The 23,835-nt window shown below is 28.0% G+C and overlaps 2 protein-coding genes across 4 annotated transcripts in view; both read right to left on the minus strand.

Annotated features, from left to right (window-relative positions):
* Positions 1-5,723, minus strand: part of LOC122850962 (sodium channel protein 60E) — a 46,687-nt gene extending 40,964 nt beyond the window's left edge. For 2 of the 3 annotated variants that reach the window (XM_044150015.1, XM_044150023.1), the window contains exon 1: positions 3,508-5,076. In XM_044150015.1, the coding sequence (XP_044005950.1) occupies positions 3,508-5,010 (1,503 nt within the window). In that variant the 5' untranslated portion in view covers positions 5,011-5,076. Of the gene's footprint in view, positions 1-3,507 lie in introns of all 3 variants that reach the window. The other variant, XM_044150007.1, reaches the window with a different exon arrangement.
* Positions 5,724-16,720: 10,997 nt separating this feature from the next.
* LOC122851105 (ionotropic receptor 75a-like) lies at positions 16,721-22,247 on the minus strand. Its single transcript, XM_044150156.1, has 8 exons — positions 22,221-22,247; positions 22,070-22,142; positions 21,614-21,783; positions 21,074-21,382; positions 17,711-18,454; positions 17,485-17,649; positions 17,305-17,420; positions 16,721-17,203 (listed from the first exon to the last, which is right to left on the minus strand). Exons 3-8 carry the CDS (start codon positions 21,755-21,757, stop codon positions 16,894-16,896), a joined length of 1,788 nt encoding a protein of 595 aa, XP_044006091.1. The 5' UTR covers positions 21,758-21,783; positions 22,070-22,142; positions 22,221-22,247; the 3' UTR covers positions 16,721-16,893.
* Positions 22,248-23,835: the final 1,588 nt, after the last annotated feature.

Consider the following 23,835-nt stretch of genomic DNA (forward strand, 5'->3'; position numbering starts at 1 on the left):
TTTCGATTAATATCATAATAAAGTCTAAAATGTTGTCAAATAAAATGAAAAATAACGAGCATTTAATTTCAATTATTTCACTTTATATATATTCATGAAATAACAAACCGTGCATGCGTACTAGCATCAATTTGTATAAAATTAAAATCAAATGAAAGATTTTTATTACGACATAAAATAATATTATTTGTTAAACAATAAAATATAATTGAATGAACATTGTCGATAATTATAAATTTATGAATCGTAAATATATACAGATGCGATTGGTGCTTCAAATATGTATGTATTTTTTTAAACAATTATTTATTAATAATAAATAATAATAAGCTTGAATTTGCAAGAATGCATTATTTATATTTTTAGTTAGAAAATATTATAACTATGAAAATTAAAATTTTATTCAAGATGCCCAAGTGAAAAAAATATATTTATTGGAAATATGAAATATATTTACTTTATATTTAGAAAAAATTTAGAAAAAATATGAATTAAATTTAAAATATATACAGTTTTGAACATACTAAAATTAAATTTAGAAAAAATTTAGAAAAATTTAGAAAAGATTTAGAAAAAATATAAACTAAATTTAAAATATATACAGTTTTGAACATACGAAAATTAAATTTTAAAAATTTTTAAAAAAAAAAAATTAAGAAAAAATTTAGAAAAAGTTTAATTTTAGTATGTCCAAACTTGAACATATTCTAAATTTAATTTATATTTGTTCTAAATCTTTTCTAAATTTTTTCTAAATTTACTTTTAGTATGTCCAAAACTGTATATCCATTGAATTTAATTTATATTTCCATTAAATATAAATTAAATATATTTTTTCCACTTGGGTGATAACACTAATTTTAATTACAATATATATTTTGTTGAGTCAACAAAAAAGTTATAAAATTGACTATAGTAAATATTATTTTTTTCGATAAATACAAATCACACGATGAAAAATTTAATAACATAAAATTTTTTTTTATTATATGATTACAAATTTTTTATCCGAATTTTTAAATTTTGATCTGCTTATAAGTTGTTATTACATAAATAACAATAATCAATAATGATATTAAATTTATAGAATGTTAAGCTTGTTTAACTCCATGAATATATCAATTCTGTGGAAAATAATTTTTTTTTTCTTTTTTTTATTTTATTTTACTCCAAAGCTACAAATAGTCATATTGTATATTATAAATCACAAGATTTATAAAGCTATTTAAATAAAAGACAAAAAAACTTTTTTTGACTTTATTTTTCATGGTAGATATAAAATTATAAATATACTGCAAGAATTTTTAAATTTTATTATGCGTGGTTTATGAAATGTAAAATAAGATATAAGTAAAAAAAAAAAAGAAATAAAGTAAAAAAATAATATGTAAAAGCTTGTTATTAGTGTATAAGTATGTAAAAAATGACGTGTATGTAAATTCAGAGGATATTATTGGTTAAATGCAGTTGGATTTTCACAGAGACATCATCTGCATCCAAGTGATCGCCAGAGGGTGAGAGAAATACAATTTGAGACTGGAGATTATTCTATAGCACTGTGTATACTTTCACACGAGTTTCCGACACGGTTTCTTGAATGACGTGATGAAGCTTTTTATATATGTATATATGTATTTAAATATATATATAATTATTATGTATGTATTACAACTGCAAAGCACTTAACAATTTTAACACACATTTACACCTTTATCCGACATGTATTATTGTCTATACATTAATATACGTGAATGTGCTTTGTATCGATAAAAATTTTTGATATTATAAAAACTGATTTTGTAAAAAAAAAAGCATTTAAATTGAGATTATACATTTTATTTTTTATTTTTATGTTTTATTAAACGAGAAATTGTATTGGTCTGACTAATTTTGATTTTTATCACTTGAGTGAGGGAATAGAATTTTTAATATTAACAAAATCAATTGTGTACAAAAAAATGGTAATACAGAAATGATATATTCGTATTAAATTTATAAATTGTATGCATATATCATCAATATATGTTTAATAAAAATTTTAAATATCTACTTTGTGATAAATATCGAATTTCTAGTCTCATTGAGATATTAAAGTCAAAGAACAAATGAAAATTTTCCATTTAATCAATCATTTATCCATACTAGTAAATTACGTATTTTATTTTTTAAAGAATTGTTAATTTATACTGAATAAATTTTTGCTCGTTTAATTTTTTAATTTAAGCCAATCAATAAATTGAGAAAACTTAGACCGAAAATAAAAATTTCAATTAGTTTAAATTAATACATGATAATTAAATAAAATTATTTAAAAAATCGTTTACACTGAAAGAAATAAATTCAAAATATTGACCAAATTGATTTTGTAAAGATTTTTTTTTAATTTTATCGTAATAGCTTCAATGTTATTCAAATTAAATTAACATTCCAAATTGTTTTTGAAACTGCGAAATAACCAAATTAAACCAATCATTTTGTTTTTTTTTTTTTTTCTATATCTAAAAACGAATTCGAAATTATTTTAAATTTTTATGTCGTTGATAAATACTTTAAATAATGGGGGAATAAAAAATATAATAGTTTTACTTTTATATATGTTTGTTTATATACATTAACATAGGTGAGGGTAAATAGTATAACCTGTATAACCGTATTCAACATTTGGGATATAGATAACATTGGATCTGCAACACCACAAATGTTCACTGCTGCAATGACTGCTGCACAATCATACTATGAACTTTTTCCTCTTTTTAAATTATTTTTAAACATTCAAAGGCCAAGGAGAAATCTCATGTAAATATTTTATCTTAAAAAAAAAGCAAAAATTAAATGAAAAAAGTAAATGGAAGAAATAATATTTTTTTTTTTCTTTTCTCCTTTCTTGTATTTACTGATGATGATGAGTGAGTCGATTAAATATGAAAGATGAAAAAAAAAAAAAGAAAAGAAATGATATAGATAAGTGAAAAATGAAAATGAATAATTAAAAAATTCAATTTTCAATCTACTGCGATACTAACAATTAGAACGAGAAAGTGGATATTATAATATTGAAAAGAAATGAAAAGCTTGCAGATGTGTTCTATATATTCATTCTATCTTTGTTTTTATCATTATTTTTTATTTTCACTTCCATTTAGTTCTCTCTGTTTCCAGCGTACACAAGAAAAATGAGGAGTAAAAAAAAAAAAAAATAGGAAATAAAAGTAAAAAAAAAAATTCCAAACAAAAAATTAAAAGAGAATGAAACAAAAAAAAGAAAATACAAAAAACATTAAAGTAGCAAGCCTAAAAACTACAATAGAGTCGTGATGAAAAATTGAGCAATCCTCAGCATGTAAAAATAAAAAAAATAATAATATTTTATTATTATTTTTACATGTTTATATAAAGTATATATTATTTTTTTTTTTCTCAACAAAAATTAATAACAATTTATTAATGTTGTTTAAATTTTTTATGCTAAAATTAAAAAAAACTAAAGAAATAATCAAAATGTATTACCTCATCATATATAAAGTTGTCAATTTCTTCAAGTGGTCTGCCATAGAGATCGGACGGAAATGGCTCAAACTTATTTGGAAGTATAGCACCATCTTCAACAGAAGTTTTTCTTCTCGGCTGAAAACCGTATTCTCTAACAAGTTGTACAGTTCTATTCTCAAGTCTATCAAGACTTTCTCTAGTAAATGGCTTAACACTCGCTTGTTTACGATAACTACCACTATTTTTACCAAATCCACTTGTATTTTTTTTAACAATATCACCAGTATCACCATCACCATAATATCCACTTATTCTACACTCATTATTATCATGTCCACTAGCACAACTAATATTACCAAAACTTTGTGATTCTGGTAATTCATTATTGTTATTATTATTTTCATTATTTGATGATAATAATAAAGAATGTGGTTGTAAACCAGCATAATTATCAACTTGTATTTCAGCTGATGCTGAATCACCACCAGTACCTGAATCAGCTGATGTACCAGCAGTACCAACTAATGGTGGACGAAGTCTCATACTGTCTTGTGTACGGAATCTTTTTCTTCTTTCAATTGTTAATTCAACATCATACTCATCCTCATCATCATCCTCATTATCATTGTCATCGCCACCACGATCATTATCATCGTCATCATCACCATGATTAGATTTATTTCTCTCATCAATATTATCATTATTATCACGTAAAACATTAAAATCTTGATGATATTCTTCTTTATTTTGTGAGTTTTCTTCATCACCATGATCTTGTGATTTTTTTGGACTACATTTTGCAAATGTAGATGCTAAACCACCACCAGATAATGATGGTTTATCCATATTACTTTTATTAAAAATATCACTAGCATCAATATCAATTGATATTTCAGCAACAGAATCATCATTTAATTGTCGTATTGTTATTTCTGAACTATCTTCTTGTTCAAATATTTCATAACCAGCTGGTGATAACCTTGATGAATCATCGGAATGTTTTGTTGATGATTCATCATCCATTTTAGTACGATTGTCTTTGCTACGATTGTTCTCATCCAATTGTCGTACATTGGACAAATGTAATTCATGAAATTTATCACGCCTACGTTTGTCACGTGAAGAATTTCTACCATGTTTTGATGATTTATTATGACGTTGATTATTTGTTGTTGTTGATAATGAATATGTTAAAGACGATGATGGAGTTGATAATTCAGTTGGTGATGATGATACTGTTGTTGTTGATGATGACGATGACGATGGATAATAAATTATAGTATCACTTGTTAAATTAGTACGTTGATTATTTGTTGTTGTTGTTGATGATGTACTAGGTTGACCACTTGGTCCATAAATACCTTCCTTTGATAAATTATCAAGCTCTTCACGACTTAAATTTTTAACAAATAAACCAACAACTTTTGGACGATTTACAAAACCATTTTCATCATCTGAACTACTACTCGAGGGACTTGGTGGTACATTTGACCCCTCACCCTCGTCACGACGGGATGTCATTGATTATTATTTATTTTGAATATTTTCATAATTTTTAATTCAGTTTTTATAATAATTTTTATTGATGATTTTTTCATTAATTTATTTATCATTGTTATTGTTGATGCATCCATTGACAAATTATAATCATTTGATTTAATTTTTATTCTCGTCAATAATAGCTGTTGACGAGATGATTTAATTTTTTTTTTATCATCAATATTTTTAATCATTTCGCATTACTATAAATATTTATTATCCATCATATAAAATTGTAATTTCATTTTTTTTCAATTTTAATTATTAACACTTTTAGGTAATTTATTGTTTGAAATTTTAATTTAGAATATTCACCAACATCGTTATTATTAATTAATTTTTTTTTTTTTTTATATATATATAACAAATTTTTATTTAATTTTTTTTCTCTTTTTAATTAATGATTGTTTAAGATTAATGATTATATTGAAGATTGATACAAGTGTATATATAATTGTGATTTTACCAAATAGTTTGTGCTAGCTAGTCACAGTCATCGGATGAGCATATTAAAATGTTTTCCAATTTATTTTTTTCATTTCTTCTTCTTCTGATTTTATTATATTTCTATTTTCATTTATATATTAATTAATATTTTTATTTCTTTTTATTTTTCGTCGACTGTTATTATATTTAAATTTAATATCTTAGTTAATTTATTTGATAATTTTGAGATGAGAGAAGGACTAATAGAACTGTAGAAATAAAACATCCGGAAAAAAAAAAAATGAAAATTGAAAAGATAAAAAAAAAAAAAGTAATACTAAAGGAAATAAAGGTAGAAAAAAAATTCTATGAGGAAGAAGGAAGGAAGTTGTTAAAGTGCGGATAAAATAACAAAGATCACTGACGAAAATATGTGTCATTAGGGGATGAAGATGAGTTGATGGATTCCATAAAGCATACTGAGACACCCTGACCCTGTCAACAAGCGATTCAATGTGTATATTCATGTAACCCTTATTCAGTCTATACATATATCTACTTTTTTTTTTTTTTTTTTTCGCTAACCCCGTCCTGATACACACACTCACACATACGAACACACATAAATAAAAGTCATACACATTAACTATTTATTTATCTCTTGTTAGACACAAGATAAAATGATCACTAAATTTTTGTCTGACTAAATATTTACTTGTATCCCTTAAAACCAACAAGTTTATCAAAAAAAAAATAATTAAAATAAAAAATAAAATACATAAATTGTTTATAAAGTTATTTATATATATTATTTTTTTAAAAATAAATAAAATTATATTTAATTATATTTTTTTGATAAATGATAATTTTTTAAATTCACTATGTAACCCCGTGACCTTTCGCACTTTTCACACAGCATCGACCTGTAAACGCTATACACTACGAATATTTTGCGCAAACCAAGTTTTGTTTGTTCACGATATATCGAATAAAATACAAACACCCTGATATATGATATTACTTTTTTTTTTTTTTAATAAATAATAATAATAATAATAAAGTATTGTGTATTTATATAATGTTTGTTTTATTTAAATTCTATTTAGTATTTTTATTTTTTATTCTAATAAAATTGAATAGATATTGTGTTTTTATTCTTTAAAAAAAATTTTATTATTATTTTTATTATTGTTAATTCTTTCAGTTTTTATTGTTATTTTTTTATCAGTTAATTTACAGTTACACTTGTATTTTTTAATGAATTTTAAATGTAAATTTTAATATTATTATTATTTATTGTTTTGAACAAATTTATCTATGATAATAGTTTAATGATAGAGTAATTACTATCATGTAATATTATTTTGAATAAATGATATAATTATTTTGAAATGATATATATTAGTGAATGTTTCACTGGAGAGGGGGAATTGGGTAGAAAAAAAATCACGGGCCTCCCTTTCGAGAGTTGTGGCGGCACTGTCTGATGACAACGACAAAACTATTATGTATTAGAGCGCGCGCGCGTCTATTGAACGAAATCCAGGTGGGGTTGAAAAACGAACACCAGAGTCATACATCACCTAGTAACCTAGCTACCTACCTGGTGCACAAAATAAACCCCTGTGACCGACCAACCAACCGAGTGAAAAGCAATTGAGGCAAACCAATTTCATACTTTTTTTTGTTTTTTTTTTTTATATAAAAACCTCTGGGATTTGAAAAAAAGATTTTTACCCCTCGAGAATTAGTCACAGTCTACGGGAAAACACCAATTTACCTATTATAAATTTTATAAAAATAAAATAAATATTACAACATCAAGATAAATTTTTTGTTAACGATTTTAACAATTTCTTTTATTTTCATTTTTTATTTTTGATATTATAATAATAATAACAAGGACAAGTAAAATAATATTTTGTCAATTTTGTAAACAATATTTTCATTGATGGATTTTGTTTTATTGTTAAACATAAGTGTAAGACATTACAAGATCAGTTGATTATATGTCAAATAATTGATGATTGGTTTGAGAAACAAAATGAAGAGTTGAGCTAGTAGATAACTGAAATGTAATGAAGTATTTTAGCTTTTTGAATTTATCTATGAATTCATCTAAATGGAAAATTAGTTATGAGTATTAATAATATGTTGACATAATTTTTATAAAATTTCAACAAAATTAACAGCTGTATAAATTATTGACACACTGTTCATTGCCAATAATTATCTGAATAATTTATTGATCTGAAATTGATCATAAAATTTGAGTATACCCAATGGACGATGAAATATATTACAAATGAATTGAAGCTTGTCGGAATACACAATTTCAATTCAACATTGTTTTTTTTTTTCGTTTTTTTTTATAAATGAGTCATTTTCCTGTATCGAATTTTCATTTTTTTCATACATCAAAGTACTGATAATAACAAAGAATGATATTTTTTTTTTTTATCATTGTAGAATGTTTTATAAATTTTATACTTTTCATTGTTTCACTGTTTTATAATGATCATGTGATAAAATGCATTTTTTTTTTTTTTTCATTTCAATTTTATTGATTAATTCATTTAGCTTTATGTATACAATGTGTTATGTGTATAGTGAAAACATGCATGACTGAAACAATGATGAATTTAATAATTTTTAAAAAAGTATCCATTAAATAAATTTTAATATTGTGCTATAAAAATTCTTGGTTTATAATAATTTTAAACATAAAAAACACATAACTTGATGCAATCGTCGATCAGTTGAATAAATTAAATTTTGGCCCTGTCGTACTCCAACCTTGAAATGAGTTTACACGCCTTTTTTTTATTATTAATAATTAAGGGATTTTAATCGGAAAATAATAGAGTGAACAAGTCCATGATACAATTACAAATTCTTTCAATAAAAAGGGTATAAAATTAGAAATTCAGGAACAGTATGATTTCATGATTTACTGTTGCTAATAATGTTAATACTTATCCAATTTATTGGCTATATTTGCCTCACCTGTTAATTGTCCATCAATCTGTGCTGGATTACCATCGGCTACTAGTACGATCTGTAACGACCCGAGTGGAAAAATTTTCAGGATGCCCTATTTGATCTGAGAACTTGATAAGAATTAACGGATCAGGATTCCTTATTCAGGAAACCTGACTCATTTCTGGCTCGAATCTGGTCAGGATACCTGAAGATTTCCTTAGGTCAGGTGACCTTATTCAATCCTGTTCAGAAAAGAAACAGGAAACCTGAGCATATTCTGAATAAGGTTTCCTGATCAGATTCTGACTAGAATACTATCAGGGTGAATGAATAAAAAAAATCTGATTTTTTCCATTCAGTTTTCCTGTTTAGAAAGGGAACAGGAAACCTGAGCATATCCTGAATAAGGCTTCCTGATCAGGTTTTGACCAGAATACTGTCCGGATAAATATATCATATAAATTGACTTTTTTCACTCAGTTCTCCTGTTAAGAAAAAAACCAGAAAACCTGAGCATATCCTGAAAAGGGAATCCTGATAAGATTCTGACAAGAATACTATCACGATAAATATTTTTTGGATTTAATTTTAATTTTAATTCTAAAACAAAGTGACAACGGACAATTTAACAAATTGTTGTGTTTTATTTTTACGTTAAATTTACGTTGCAAATTCTAATTTAAGTTTTTTTCAGCTGATGTAATTTATAAAGGCAAAAAATCACAACAGATCATCGATAGACGGCATGGCTGAGCGTGTTAAGGCCCGTAGTTGTAGTTTGAGCGTTCCGAGTTCGCGTCCCACTGGTTGTTAGATAACTTAAGTTATGTTAGGTATATAAAATCTTATCGTTTAATCTGTTACATCATTAACATTACTATAGTAAATTAGTCAAGCGATTTACCAACCATTGAATAATAAAAAACAATTTTTTTGTTTAAATTACTTGATCCGTTTCAGATCAGGAATCCTGTTTCATTCCTGATCAGGTATACTGACCAGGTTTCCTGACCCGATTCTGATCAGAATCCTAAAAAAAAAGCGTTACACTCTGATCCGTTCCTGAACAGGATTCCTGGTTATATTCTAGTTATGATCCATTCCTGATCAGGTATCCTGGCTCTAACCTTACAATCTGGCCAGGTCTCCTGACCCGGTTCTGATCAGAATCCTAAAAAAGAGCGTTACATTCTGATCCATTCCTGAACAGGATTCCTGATCCGGTTCTGATTTGAAATCAGGTTCCCTGATCCGGTTCTGATCAGGACCTTAACTGAATTTCCACTCGGGGAAGGTATTAAAGTTGCTAGATTTCTTTTCTTTATATTTCTGGGTGTCCAATAAAAGCCTCCATTTACAACATGTGCAAACGGTTGAAGCGTTCAGAACCCCTGCATCGAATTAATCCAATGACAGGGGTCAATCTACCTAAAAACAGGTTTAAGTAGATTAAGTTATGAGTTGAAGATAAATTCATTTTATATTTTCAGGTAATGTTGATCGACTAAAATTATCAATATTTTTCATCAAATACTTTCTTTGAGGATCAAGTTTTACGATTGTTTTTATTAGTTTATTAGGAAGTTTTTAATTAGGACAATACTGATATCTATGTGGTGATTTACTAGTAATAACTTTACCCCTACATACACTGCATAACATTGTTGTTCTAAATTCATCAATATTTATAACAACAATCATCGGATGATTATCGATTTTTTTTTTAATAATGATAATGGTGATGATGTGTATCCTTTTGTACAACCATTCATTATAAATTGACCAGCAGCAAACAGGGTTTTTCTTTTATCATAAGAAATTCATTTCCCTTTACCCCCTTTGCCCCCTACTTGCCAGGTAGTTATTGCCTCAAGCGTACAAAGTGCTTGGGAAAAACTTATGCCACCTGTTGGCCGAAATGGTACTACTATATATTTAAATTCCCAGATTTAGAATTTTAATGTTATTGAATGCCGTCACAGGGGAAAGGGGTGGCTCTAATCGTAAAAATCATGTGGGACAAAAAGGCAACTCCGCCTATCTCTAAAAAATTTAGGTTATTTTTTTTTTTTTTTTATCTTGGTTTTTGAAAAAGATATCCGTGGTTTCTCCGGCCAATAATTCAACTTTTTCAATCGACGATACGATAATGCAAATTTTTATCATGACAATATGACGATATGATAATTCTCTCACGATAATTACGCTAATGCGACAATATCATCAAAATAGTATATTATATAACTAGTACGTGAAGTAGGTGATTCTTGCATGATTTTGAAGGTGTCAATACGAGTCACCAGGAGTTGAGAACGAGCCGAAGGCGAGTCGAAAACGACCTGGTGACGAGTATATTTACTCAAAGTCGTGGAATCACCTCTTCTACACCACGAGTTATATACAATATTTTATGTTACAAGGGCAGTGGGAATAATGTGTGAATTTTCAAAGCGTAAGAGGGGTAGTGCGCTTTTTGGAAATTCACACATTATTACCACTGTTCCTAGTAACATAAAATATAGTTCGTTACATGTGCCCAATCAGAGAGCCCGCTCACAACTCATTTGGAGGGGAAACACTCGCCAAGGCTCGTGCTTGCCCCTCCAAATTCGTTGAGAGCACACTCTCTGAGTGGGCACTTGTAACGAAATATACTATTTTGACACGAGGTTTGTAATATGGACGCCATTTTGCGCCAATATAGTGCGTAAGGAGATACTTTTACGCACGATTTCTTGTTAAAAAATCGTCCGTAAAAGTATTTCTTTACGCACTATAATTGGTGCGTAATGGCGTCTTCTACAAACAGAGTGTCAAAAAATATAATATTGAATTATCCAAAAAAATATCGTTGTTTTTCCCCCTCAAATACGCGTACTTCATTGCCAGTAGTACACAATAGTCAAAGCCTGATAATTTTTATTTGAAATTTATATAAAATTTATATATCTAATTACTATACTTTTTTTTTTTGAGTTAAATATATGCATAAGTCAAGTCTCGTGTCGGGCTTGGTGAAACAATGGACACCAGCTTGACACGAGGCTCGTGTGAGGGCGGGAAAAATCAAGGGAACAGTCTTGTGTCGAGCCTGGATTAACAAGGCTCGTCTAGTGACTAGAAAAACAGGCTTGACACAACCTTAAAATTTTTAATCTCGTGTGAGGCTTGGAATTAACGATTGACACAGGCTTGGTACAAACCTGGACTAACAAGTCTTGTGCAATGACTGTAAATACAGGCTTGACACCACCTTGAAATTTTCAATCTCGTGTGAGGCTTAGAATTAACGATTGACATAAGCTTGGTACAAGCCTGGACTAACAAGTCTTGTGCAATGACTGTAAATACAGGCTTGACACGAGCTTGGAATTTTTAACCTTGTGTGAGGCTTGAAAATAACAATCGACACAGGCTTAGTACAAGCCTAGATTAACAAGTCTTGGGCAATGACTGGAAAAATTCTCTGTGCCAAGCTAGGCACATTCTAGTCCACCGAGGCTAGGAAACACAAGCTTGTAACAAGCCTGGTACGGCCGTTCGCCCTTGTGGGATCCTACCTAGGGACTCATAATTTTTCTTTTTATATTCGTTGTGAACACACACTGTTTGGGCACTAGGGCTTCATGCGGTACCGAGACTAGTCTCGGTCTCGCATGCGTCGTCTCGCGAGACGCGAGACCGAGACCGAGACCGAGACCGCCTTGAATCAATAAAACGATACCGAGACCGAGACCGAGACTATCGTCTGAAAGTCTCGCTAGTCTCGCGAGACTCTGAAAATTTTAAATAATATTTTTTTTTTTTTTCCCTCTTACCGTATCGAATCATATTGAAAAAAAAGAACTGTTATATTCCTGCACAGTAAGACACTGCACAGTAGGGCACTGACGCCAGAGTCACAAGCCTTATGTATCAATGAAAATTGTAAAGACTTAAGTTACGCCAATTATATTTTCCTCAACTGATATTTTTTGTATTTGATGTTTCAAAAGCAATGATTTACTTCTTGGAAAAAAATACATATCGATGAAGTAAAAGAAAAAAAAAAAAAAGAAAATATACTATTTGTTTATGGCATTTCTAAAGACTTTTCTCAGACTAATTTAAAAAACTTCGGTTTAGAATGAAGTTCAAGGTATTACAACTGATAACCTCTTCAAATATGACATTTGTTGAAGAACTAGAAAATGAGATGGAAAAAATAGGATACTCGATAAAAAACAAACGTCGTATATAAAAATAATTCTCGTCATAATTTGGTATGATTAATCAATTTTATTAATATTAAAATTAATAATCAATTTATTAATTAAAATAATTCAATATTTATTGCATTATTTTATATTTTATAATTTTAAAAAAATATAAAATATTAATTGTTTTTATTTTACACGAATTTGATATACATGGTATTATTCAATCACTTTTTTTACTTTACTTGGACGAATAAATATTAGTATAAAAGCGAGACCCGGCGATACTTGCGAGACGAGACCGAGACCGAGACCGAGACCTAAAATCTTAAAATTGCGAGACCGAGACCGAGACCGAGACCTGGTGCGAACGAGCGAGACCGATACCGAGACTCGTCGAATCTCGTCTCGTCTCGTACCGCATGAAGCCCTATTGGGCACTTGTATTGAAATTCGAAATACATACACTTTTAGCATTTATCATTAATTGACCAACAAATTTGTTCGATTGAAGGTATTTTTTTTTTGAAATACACTATATTGTGTCTGTTCATAATTTTTAAACAATTCGTCACGGCTGTATATCATCTTCTTTTATTTATTCACGAGAAAAAACTTGCAAACTTATAATCATAAATTTATTATGTATATTTTTTTTATCAGTATTTTCCGAACAAACTTTTTTTGTTATAAACTTTATCATCAATTACGAACGATAATATTCCTGATTAAAAAACATTTACTAAGTATATTATGAAAATAAAAAAAAACTTTTTTAAAAAAAATTTCAACACACTACTTTGATAGTATTATTGAAAATGTTTGCTCAACTCTGATAATCATTTGATTGTTAAACAAGAAATTTGCCGTTGAAACCAATATAAAATGCACAATTAGTTCAGAAGAAAAAAAATCTATCCAAAGTTCAAAAGTAATAAAAAAGAAAAAATATATATATTTGAGTGATAGTCAAGTTTACCAAGTCAATATAGTAATGCACCTGGGTGAAGTTTATATACTTCACCCAGATGATGCATCACGTTGTAAAATATTATATTTAAAAAATCAATTTCTAAAAAACTTATAAATAAAAAATAAAGCAACTAACACTTATATCAAATATTTATATGTGAAAAGAAAAATAAAAAACAAATTTAATTGTAAGAAAAAAAAGCGCATATATAAAATTTTTATATTCAAATTATTTCTTGTTTAAAAGAAAAAAATTAACATCAAAAGAAATGAGAAAAAGAAAAAAAGTGTTTTTCATACTTATGAAATTATTATAAAAAATAAAATAATCGCAAAATTTCACGAATGAGTTTATATAGAACAAGCGAATTATGAATATATTATTCCTATTAAATTCTTTCTTTATAATCTTTGCATTTTTAATTTTCTGCTCCAAGTGATAATTATTAAAATTGTATGGGTTTAAGGGTAGTTGAAACGTTATTTTGGATCCGACATTCAAGCTTTATAGCTTGCCATATGCGGCTAATCACCGAGTACTTTGATAACTTCTTCTGTGATAAATTTAATTCTCACTAATGGAATTATTCAATATTTCATATTCAAATATATAACTTTTAAATTTTTAACTTGAAATACTAAATTAATTAAACAAAAAACACGAATATCAAGATTGTAAAAAATAAATAATAATAAAAATAATGTGTTGTGTGAAAATAATAAAATTACTTGATAATGCCAAACGTGAATGTATTGAAAACATGGCCTTGTAAAATTGAACCTAGTTCTTTTACCTTTCAACCCTTTACTGCGACTTTTTCATTTCCCACCTGTATTTTTATTTTCTGCCATTTTTTCAGTCTGAGAGGTGAACTGCATCTGTCTCATCTGCATACTTGTATCATTTCTCATATAATTAAATAATTTTAATTTTTTCCTCAACTTGAAACCCTCTTTTCAATTTTCTTTTTTTTTATTTCACCCTTATTTTTTTATTTAATCATTTTTTTATCTGTTGATTTTGTTGATATATATATTTATTTGATATTATAAAAAATTTCAAGTTTTTCTGCATTATAGTGACACGTGACTTGAATATAATATGTATACAACACAGTGAACTACGTCATCTCCGCGTCACGAAGTTGCTCGTATTGATCCGTAAAGAGGACAAGAGGTTGTTGAAAGAGGGAGAGAAAGAGGAAAAAATGAGAGTTGGAGAAGCAAACTGGTAGCATGGTTTTTCTTTCCTCGTTTAACACTTTACTGACATTTGCCATTGGATTTTTTTGTCTCCTCTTTATAGATTTGGCATTCAACCCTATTCCTACTAACTTACTTTACTATCCTTGTATATTCCTTTAAACTATCCTCTACCTTTTTTATTTCAAAAGAAATTTACATTAACCATTTCTGTAAAGTATTCATATTTCATCTATATAAAAATTTCCTTTCTACCATTTTATTCCGTTTTTATTTATTGCTTTTCTTTATTCTTGTTTTTATTTTTTTCTCTCTTTTTTTGTGTTTCAACACTTGTTATTTATTTATCTATTTTATTTTTTTTTGACTTTTGAATCTCATGATTCACAATGATTTATATATATTGTGTATTTATTTTCACCTGTTGTTTTATATACAAGCATTTTTTTTTTAATTTTCGTTTTGTTGTCGGAGTACTATTACCAAAGCGTTTCGCGAAAACAATGAAAATATTGAAATAGTTTTACTGGATATACCAAGGTCATTTTCTTTTTGAGGTCGATGAAATTCTTGAACATTATTTTTGCAAGTTAGGCCAATTAAAAAAGTTGAAAATTTACTTCAAGAAAAATTATGAAGTTCTCAAGATATTTTGTAGAAGTGGGAGGATGTCTTTCCCCATATTATACCATATGTGCTTTTTATCTTGTCCAAATAATTCATGTATTCATATATTACTTTAAAAAATAAAATAATATTTTACAAGTTTACTGTTAAAATCTTTTTCAAAGAATATTTCTACTACATTACTTATTCACTGTCTCGAGATTTTCTAATCCACCGAGAATCACCTCACTCGTGTGCAGATTTTGATAGGCAAATATGACAGTTATTTTTTTTGGCTATAGCTATACAATGTAGAAATAAAACAACTTAAATTCAGTTTTTAAAAGAAAAATTGAAAAATATATACTGCTTTTTTGAAAAACAATACAATTTTATGGGTAAATATGTTTTTATTACCCACTGAGCTCATACAATGAATTCAATACAAATCTTGAGAGTAATGCCATCTCTTGACGCCGTATATTTCATATTTCATATGTGTCATTGGCTGTCTTTTAATATCCAGCATAACTTTGATTCATATTTTGATTAATATTAAAATAATTATAAAGCAAATTTTTATTATTGCAATTTGTTATTTTTTTTTCGAGAAAATTTATTTCCAAAAAATTTATTTTTTCTTTAATGTTATTTTCAAGATATTTAACAAGAACTATCTAATTTTAATAAATTTGGCCAAAATTTATTTAAATTTATCACTTTCATTAACCACAGGCATTTTATTAGATTCAAATCAGTGTTTATTAATATTGCCATGAATTTTTACAGGTAGCACCCAACTTGGCTACCCCCACCCTATGTAAAATACATTTTTCTATATCAAAACATTTGTTCTAAATTTGAATTTCAAAATTTTCATGAGAAAAAAAATCCCTGATTTTTATTTTCAAAAAAATTAATATACTTTTATGACACTATAGGGACAGAGGGAATAATGTGTGAATTTCCCAAAGAGAACTCTTACTAAGCTCTGGAAATTCATAAGAGCTTTTTTTTTGCTACGTCGTGCGATTCACGCTCTCGAGAGTCTTTATAAATATAAATACATAATTGAATTTTGAGAGTATACAAAGTGTATAGTGTTTTGGAATTTTTTTAAATAAGTAAATAATTTATAATCAAACTTCTCGGGTAATTTCTCTATTCAATAACAATTTCGTTTTTGTTTTTTGTTTTTTTTTTAAATCTTGACTCTTATCTAAATAAATAACGAAAATTCAATAGTGTATATAGTACAAAAAATTGTATATTAATAAATTATGCCAATAGCTTAATTGAACAAAATGAAGTATCTTTTATTCAATGTTCAATTTTTGTTTCAAAGAAATCTAACGAAAAATTGTGATAATTGTACGTAATAAAAGTGATCGTTACAATACATTATTTTTCATTTTACATATTGAAAAACAAAAAAACACTATAATAATAAATGATCGATAAGTTTTCAAGAGCTGCCAGCTTAACCTGAAATTGTATCAATATCAATTTGCTCGTCATTCATGTCATCCAACTGATTGTCGGCTGATGAAACTTCATGATCATCATTGAAATTGAGATTACTCGTATGATAATAAAAAAAAATATTTTCCAATAACATAATGAAAAATGCAATGATTATACCAATAATAAGTAAAAAAATTGCTGGATTAAATTGTTCGATAGGAACAGGACTTGGTTTCGAACTATAACTTTCAGGACATTTTGGTTTTTGATGATGCCATATTTGACGAAGACGGTGGGCTATTCCAGTTTCAACAATTTTTCTCAATCTGTCGAAAGTTGATATTATATAGAATAGTGTAATCATGGTAATCATGTATATGAATGAAAATTTATTGGACGTATTTGTACTATATTTCAAACTACTTACCCATATATTATCATCTTTTTAAATGGTGAGTGCTTACTAGTGACAAGAGTTACTTTTCGGGGAGGTAACATTTCAACTTCATGCAGTTCACAGATTTCATCTTCTTCAAAAGTATCCTTAAATAATTTTGAAACTCAAATTATTCTAGAAAAACACAAAGAAAACTTAGAAAGATATTACCTCTATCACTTTATATGCTGTGGCAGGATCAATATGAAATGCAAATCCACCATTTTTTACTTTTTGCATACCTTCTATTGCTGAATAATATCCACCGTTTGGACGTTTTTTTGTTGGTTTAATTTTAGCATTCCAAAATCTAGAATCTATTGGATTTGTACTTGTCTGAAAGTAATATACAATAATGATTGGTCAATTATATTGATAAAACACAGATTTTTCTTACAGCAAAATAATCACGATGATAAGCAACATCTTCCAGAGCACACTCAAGACTACTGTCAGTAAGATTGTCCATTGAATTGAGCCAACGTGGCCGAGCTGCCAATAATGATCCAACAATACTAGCTGAATAAAATTGGTAAAGTAAAAGGCCCCATATAAATAATGATAAAAAAATAATTCTTCCTGAAATAATTGATGGACCATCACTCAATCCTTGCTGAGATATGGCTGTCATTGTGATGAGTCCAGTTTCTGATGCTGGTGTTGTAACTAAACTTCCAGATGATTCATTTGAATTTCCATAATAAATTTCAACTTTCAATGATGCCAATAATAGTAACCAATAAATAAATCCAACCACCAATATTGCATACCATAATTTATAGGTGAATGGTTGAAGAAAATGATTTTCAAGTGAATTACCAATTGGATGACGGAAAATAAAGTTTGGTTTAACAACCCATGTTTCAACCGTAAATTCACAAACAGATAATCTTTCTGCTTTGTATTGAAATGGTGAAATACTTATGTCAACTTTGCCTGCTAACATATCACCAATGATACCGTTGAATGTACCATTTACAAGGTAGCCCCATGTTTTAGCTACATTTAAATTTATTGTGAAATTAAACATATCTTGAAGTTGTTGTCCCAATGCGAAGTGATATCTTGTCATCGTATCAAAATGAGGATTATCTCTGCTGCTCATGTAAGTTTGCAAATTTGGTAATGGTGGATTTATCAGCTGTTGACAATAGCACAGTTAGAAAATTTTTACAAGAGTTTTACGATAAGAAAATCGAGGGGTTATTCATAAAAAATTTCGGTGACATAATGCTTTAAAACGGTATGTAAGTCCCAAGGTAGAACAATTCTTTCCGTTCAAAGAGGCACCATTGTAATCACAAGTTAAAGAAATAATAAGTGCCCTCTAATGTCTAAAATTTCTTTACTTTACTGCCACGTCTTTAGAGTATGTATTTACACACAGTAATACTACTTCAGCAGATTTTCAATGCATCGCCTGGTATTTTTTGACTCTTTTTAACCCTGAATTTTCGTCTTAAATAATTATAACTTTTATTATATTAGTAAAACATTAATAATAGACACGTTAAAAAAATACGACAACTCGAGTAGGTCAATTTGTACACATAGAGTGTGTGGTGAAATGCCAGTCCACCACTTATGGGTCTGAATATTTTTCATTATTTATTTTTATCAAAAAGGAAACAAGTGAAGATGTAAACACATTGAAGACGGACAATGGCAAAGAGTTCGTCAACGAGAAAACAGAGGAACTGGGAGGCTATTCTCGAATGAATACGAGTCGACTCGTTCACACGGACCGAGGTCCGTGAACGGATCTCACATCTCTACTCAAAGCAGATCCGTTCACGGACCTCGATCCGTGTGAACGAGTCGACTCGTATTCATTCGAGAATAGCCTCCCAGAGCAAATGGTAAGGTAGAAAGGGACAACAGAACGTTTGTTGATGTTGCTAGAACTATACTATGCAGCAAACAAGTACCTGTCAAGCTCTGGGTTGAAACTGTTAACACAGCTGTATATGTCATTAACAGAACTGGCAAAAGCTCAACAAAAGAAAAAACACCAAATGAGATATGGCACAAGACAAGTGTCCAATGAACCAATTCAGAGAATTCGGTACCAAAGTGTTGGTACATGTTCCAAAAGAAAAAAGAACAAAATTGGACTTGAAAACTAGAGAAGGTGTAATGGTGGGCTACAGTCAAGTGGTTTAGGAATATCGAATCTGGTTTTTCAAAGGGCCACGAGGTAAAGGCTCGATGTGATCTAAAGCTTCTACAAGCAAGTCAACAAGATAAGATGATAATTTAGCTGACTGATAAAGAGACATCAGGAGTCAGGACTTTAATCTTAACGCATAAAATTACCAACTTTTAAAAAAGATGCGACCGAACAGCAACACAATGAAGTGTTAGATGATTTCATCAGTGTAGATGATGCTTGAATGTCAGGTGATGAATATGACAGCGTTGATAATAGAACTGTTGGTTTATCTAATGGCAACATATGCAGAGCCATTGTGTGCCTCCACCCAATGTAAGTAAGAATGTGGACAGATATAAAGCTAGGCTGGTTGTAAAAGGTTGTCAACAAAGAGCTGGGTTTGATTATGCTGAGACATTTAGTCCAGTAGTAAAGTTTGACTCCATAAGAGTAGTGCTGAGTCTAGCTGGAACAACTAGGAGGGTTTAATGATGGTTCCAGTAAAATATGCAAATTAAAGAAAAGTTTGTATATAGACTGAAACAAGCAACAAGATGTTGGAACTTGCAATTAGCCTCATGCCTTGAAAAATTCAACCCGAAACCAGTTGATACTGGTTCTTGTGTCCTCCAATCACCTGGCAGCATCGATGAATGTATCGTCGTAGCCATCTATGTAAATAATTGCCTTATAATCTCAAGAGATTTAAAGAAAATTAAAATTCTACTTGAACACCTAAAACAAAATTTTGATATTATAGTGTCTCTTTTAAGTATGTTTTTAGATATCCAGCTTAATAGGGCTACAAATGGATTGATTGCTGCACGTCAGGCACTCTTCACCAAAAAGATTCTGGAAAAATTCAATATGGAGTTGGCTCATCCTGTTAGCACAGAATGTTAAAAACTAACAAGAAAGATGAACCTTTGCTGAATGTTCTCTTCAAAGAAGCAGTCGGTAGTTTGATGTTTCTGTCAATGGTGACAAGACCAGACATCGCCTTCGCAGTCAACTTTGTTAGTCAAAGTAAAAAATTATCAAAAATGGAAATTGGAACAAAAAGAAAAAAAAATAGAAAAAGAACAAGAACATACAATAATTATAAATTATAAAAAAAATTATTAATAATTTCATTCCTCCTGGTTGAATGTGACTAAAAGTAAATAATTTGAAAAAACTAATCCAATTAAATCTCATTCACTGTGACTTCGCGTGATTTACGTTTGATTTGAAAGTTGAAACATTTTGACACCATGATTTCTATTATGAATAACCCTTCGGAGAAAATTCGTTACATATAAAGATTGTGATTTTCGGAGTTTTAAAAAAAATTATAAATTTATGGATTTTAAAAATATAGAAAATTAACTATATTATAAATTTATTAATACAGTAATAATCAAAAATAAATTGCTCTCCTATATATATGACATTATTGACACGTTCTATTGTCAATTTTTCTCTGTGTAGAAAAAAAATTTGAAACAATGAAAATCATTAGTTATTCAATGAATTTACTTTCCATATAATTTAAATATCTTTTTTAATTTTTCCCACTAAAATCAAATCCATAATAGCTTCAATACGGATTTATCAGAATTCACTTACGGCACACGAAAAATTCAGCGTTAAAAGATTGAAATTTGCTCGTCGACTATACTTGTATTGTGTCAATTTATTTTCCAAGCCAATTGATGAATTCCATTGTCCTCTGTACGTGACATTTAGAGACCCTCCATGACGATAACTTGGATTGTAGACATCGTACATTTTAAATGTATCTTGGTCACGTATCGCAATTGTTAATTCTGATTCCACTGTTAGAGGTAAATTACGGAGAGATTCACCCATTGGTAATGAGGATTTCGTGTGAAGCAGCCAAATATAAGATTCATTAAATACCAGTTGATTGGAAAACTGTTTTTTTACAATCAATTGAGAATTATTTTTTTTAATATTAATTAATGAGAAAAATTTTTAACTGTAACCATTTTTTTTTTTGTTTCTCTTAGAGATCTTGTTTTTTTTCAATAGATATAAATCTTTTATGTTTTTTCCTTTTGGAGACAAAATTAGTGGATACAGCTAAAAAATTTTCCATAGTTCCAGTGAAAAATGAACATTAAAAAAAATAAATTATTACAAAACCTTTTCAAGAACAATATTGCTGAATGGACAGTCGAAATCTAAAAATACACCAATGTGATAATAATTAACTTGAAGAATATCCTCAATTTTATTTTGAAGTGTTGGTGTAATTTTAATATAGGAAACGACTGTACCCAGTTCCATAATACTTCGTACATATTTGAACGAATCTACATTCAAAATTAAAAATATTTTTATTTGCTTTAGTTTAATTCGAGAAAGTCCATCCATATACAAGTTTACATATGAAACTGTGCAAGACCTTGTTTGAAATTTACTATTTGAATTATAAATAAAATAAATATTAACAATATACATAAGTTATATAAACATTTTAGAATACAAAATTTAAAATTAAATAAATAAATCAACAAATATATCAGCAAGAACTTCAAAAATCCAAATGTTCTTAGTTATTAAAATATTTAAATATAATTTAAATGAAATTAGACAAACCTATTTCGTCCCAGCAAGCAAAAATGACAACATGATGTACATTAAACTCGCCAAAGAAATTTTTTGTAAATTTCTGGACAATCGCATCACCATGACACAAGTTAACAATCGATAAAAATAATAACAATAAATTTATCCTCATCTTACTTACATTACTGTGGTTATTTTAATATTTGACTTAGCTTATATTCCAAGGAACTCATGTACCTATTTGAGAAGTGAATTTAATAATAATTTATGCAAAGTGCAACTCTATTTTATACTATTTCATTAACTGGCATATATCGTGACTAGTTAAATAACAGTACTAAAATTTTAACTCGTATAAAAGCAAATGTATATGTCGAATTTATTTTTGATGATATACGAAAATAATTGACCTCAAATTGATACTTTAGTTTAGTCAACCAAATAACATATGACATTTAACTGCAGTTAACATGTTATTGAATACAGACTGACTTTATTCCCTTTTTTTATTTTTCGCTATTATTAATAAATTATTTATTTTTTTCATACATACACTTTTGTGCATTTAAAAATTATTCGATAAAACTTTTTTCATATTTCAATAATTTATAAAATATTGATTAATTGGTGGAAATATTGCTGCGTATATTTTCTGTTTTAATTTGTGCATTTTCCTGTGTTTCTCTGAGCTTAGCCGAATAAAAATTTTAAAATGTATTGAAGTTTTTCGAACTAAAAAAATAAAGGTTGAAATTTTTTTGGAAATCACAAATTCTTTCGAAGAACTACAAAGGAATATTTTTACTGGAGTATAATAATCTAAGATGCCATTAAAAATATTTTTAAAATAGTCAACTTTTTTTTATATAGGTTGAGTGATTTTACAACTTTTTAGTATTTTTATTTTTTACTGCATAAATGTATATAAAAGAAAACCTTTGGTGATCATTCAGGCATAAGGGTAATGTAAATGTTGATAGTGCTTATACAAATATATTTGTTCTTCAAAATTTTTACAAAGATATAAGTGAAATTTACAAACCAACACCAACTTATTCTTTTGTGTGTTTTTATTCAATACAAAAGAATTTACATAGTTTAATAAAATACAGTAAAAACTAAAATTGAAAATATATTCTTAAAGAAAAAGAGAAGTTTGTTTAATCTATGCTGAATGAATTTGTCATAAAACTTAATTTTTTATAAAACTTTTTGGTAATGAAATTTCTCGAGTCTAAAAAAATATCAAGATAAAAAAAGAGTGTGGATACATCATTAGCGAATACGCAAATAAAGAAGAAATAAATGAATGAAAAAAAAAAAATTTATAAATAAAAAAAAAATAATTTTACAGTAGTAATTGGAGCAACTTCAAGATCAAAGTTATATTTAAATGAACACATTTTTTTTTTTTTAGTGCCATGTGACCGTAATTATTTACATCTTTTGGTTTTTTTAAAAATATCATCAGGTTTTAAAAGTATCATCAGTTTCTTTAAAAATATATAGTAAGAAAGTTGCAACCAAAATTTCGAGAGTACTTTCATTAAAATTACACCTGGGTTCAGATCGCTGCAAAAAAAACTACACATGTTACATGTAAAACCCAAGTGTAAAACATATATTACATTAAAGGTAAATTTTAATTATAATTAAAATCAAATATAAATTGAATGATTATACAATGCATATTTCAGATTGATACGGAGACTGTAAAAAACTATCATAACTGCTATAATTATAATTGTTATCATAAAAAAGTTGGTTAACTATTCTTCATAAAAATAAGAACACAT

Source organism: Aphidius gifuensis, linkage group LG1 (assembly GCF_014905175.1).
Source record: "Aphidius gifuensis isolate YNYX2018 linkage group LG1, ASM1490517v1, whole genome shotgun sequence".
In the NCBI taxonomy this organism is placed as follows: Eukaryota; Metazoa; Arthropoda; class Insecta; order Hymenoptera; family Braconidae; genus Aphidius; species Aphidius gifuensis.